The 2,587-nt window shown below is 46.0% G+C and overlaps 1 protein-coding gene across 1 annotated transcript; it reads right to left on the reverse strand.

The window, feature by feature from the left end:
• Positions 1 to 811: 811 nt before the first annotated feature.
• Gpr151 (G protein-coupled receptor 151) lies at positions 812 to 2,249 on the reverse strand. The gene has a single exon (XM_021151108.3). The coding sequence runs from the start codon at positions 2,233 to 2,235 to the stop codon at positions 871 to 873; it is 1,365 nt and encodes a 454-aa protein (XP_021006767.2). The 5' UTR covers positions 2,236 to 2,249; the 3' UTR covers positions 812 to 870.
• Positions 2,250 to 2,587: the final 338 nt, after the last annotated feature.

The following is a 2,587-nucleotide window of genomic DNA, read 5'->3' on the forward strand; positions in this document are numbered from 1 at the left end:
TCCAAGTTTGATGATACTTAAGAAAAGCCCCCAGCATTCTCCTGTATGCTTGCCTTTAATCAGTGGTTAATAGCTGTATCATTAGCTTCCACTTATAGTCTTGAGAGAACAGAGATCAAGGAGAACACATTTCAGTTTGTAGAAAAATACTCTGATTTTGGAAGACAAGGGATGTTTGACAGTTCTCCATTACAATAGATAATGTCATGTTAGGTTGTTAATGTTCTCAGACGTTGAATAAAAAGCCCATTCGGGTGGATTTTTAAGGACTGAGACAGCTTTTATACTGTTAGGTAAGACTTGGACTCAAACTTGGGCCCCATGTAGCCATGCTTTGAAATTAGTGCAGAATAGAAGAAAGCATTCATTTTATTTTGTGAATTTTACTCAGGAAAATTATATGAACTTTTTGTCAATTAACATTTATTAAGCAAGTGAAGAGACTTTACAAGTGAAATTTACAGTTTTAAAAAGCCAAAGGAGATACAGATTTTGAGCTATGCTTAGGTGAAATATAACTTGCTGGTACATTGAGGGTAGCAGCTTCAGGAAGAGACAGAGTACATTGGCTCAGTCTGATAAACTACTCCAGCCACTGCAGAACAGGGCTAGATTTAAGGGATACCCTGGGGGAAAGCCACTGTGAGCCCTCTAATCACTGAAAGTTTTCTTAGCGCTTCGATTGATTTCTTTAGACAGACTTTAGTTCTGAAGCGTAATTACTACATGCCTTTCTACTTACCAGATTCTATAGTTTGAAAGCAGAAATCTTTGCAATTTCTAATGGCAATTTCCTTCACCAATATTGCTAAGCAGTGGTACAAGTAAACACAGTAACGACAATTTGCTTTTCTTTGAAACTCAAGTCTGTTAATTGCAGCCCTCTGTCTCTTGGCCTTCGTGTTCCCAGGGTACAGGGTCATTGTCTTGTGCTGAAGGGACAGCATCCCTCTCGTGCCAAAACTGCTCCACGTCAGGGAGGATGGGAGCCACCACCTTATCAGATTTCTCTTTGCTGTCGTCAGGAGAGCCGCGTCCGTCTGTGTCTCGAATGCATGTTTGGGTCTCTGGAGATGGAGCCTTACCGGGAAGGGCCTCTGTGTTTCCAGCAGGCGCCTCCTGAACCTCTGAAGTAACTGCTGGCTTTCTGGTTATCATCCATTTCCACATGCCTTTCAAGCCTGCCTTGAACTCTTCAGACATAACTAGAAAAATGAGAGGGTTTGCTGTGGAGGTGAAAAACATGAGAACTTGAGACAGGGCTATGAAACCCTGTGGTGGCATCGGCCCTCCAGCCTTCACATGCCATACCCACAGCCAGGCTACCCACTCTGGGAGCCACAGAAGAGCAGAGATGATTGCAGTGCTTAGCAGCATCACTGTGAGTTGCTTTGAACGCATCTGGTCTCTCAGATTTCGAGTTTTCGTATATCGCTTTTTACATTGGTCATAAGCTCGCCAGAAATAAAAGCCAGCCAGAAGTAAAGGAAGGCAGAACACCAGCAGAGGGTAGAGCTTACCGAACATGGACATGAATTCTTCTGCCACAGCTGGCACATCCACAAGGCACATTTCCACACCTGCGTGACGTCTGGTGGTGCTAAAGAGCCATTCTGGCAGGGGAAGCAGGCTGGCTACAACCCAGATGGCCGCCAGCACTGACCAGATGGTGAGGCTGTGGATACTCACTTGCTTGGCTGGGTCACTTGCATACGCGAAGCATGCTTTGGCTACCACAACAAATGTCAAGCTCTTGGCTGCCATGCACACATGGGTGAACCAGTCAGAGGACTTGCAGATGAACCAGCCGAGATCCCAAACGCCCTTGGAGTATGCTGTAGCTCGGACAGGTGCAGAGAAGAGCAAGAGAGAGAAGTCAGCCAGGCTGAGATTCAGAATCAGGGAGTGGATCGTGGATGGCTTTCTTTTCCAAACGACATGAAGGAGAATGCCAATCACACACAGGTTTCCCACGAGGCCCACCAGGCACACAGCCATCAAGAGAGATGGAATGATGGTCCTCCAGTCCTTGGAGTCAGACGGCAGGTAGCCTCCTGCAAAGTGGAGGCGAGCAAACGACTCGTTCATATTGCTGGAATTGGCATCGGCAAACCCAGCTGTCAGCATTGCCTTTCCCATCCAGCTCCTCCCTGCAGATGTTAGCTTCTTGTTTAGGTTGATCTCTCTCACTCTCTCTCTGGCTCTTAAAAAAAAAAAAAAATCCTCTGTCGTCATCCACACTGAAGACACCTCTGGACCCTCCCTTTGCTGGTTGACTGACAGTGGGAAATTGGCTGCTGAGCCTTTTTGCTGTTCACAGTACCTGTAAGTGCACGGAATGACAGGCAGCAGGAGTGTATTGCTATGACTCATTAGCAAGTCTAATACTTTGTACCAGCCCCATAAAGTGATAGATAACACATTCCCATAAATGATAAATGAGGAGAAACAGGTCAGTAGGGATGCTCCCCTGGTGTGAGGGTAGGCAGGGGAGGGGAGGATCGGTTTCAGTTATCCTTAAACTCTTGAATGGATTGCTAAGGACAGACCGGTCTAATTCAGTAGACTACAGCTAATTCAAGTCCTT

Source organism: Mus caroli, unplaced genomic scaffold, assembly GCF_978045245.1.
Source record: "Mus caroli unplaced genomic scaffold, Mus_caroli_1 scaffold_19, whole genome shotgun sequence".
Classification (NCBI taxonomy): domain Eukaryota; kingdom Metazoa; phylum Chordata; class Mammalia; order Rodentia; family Muridae; genus Mus; species Mus caroli.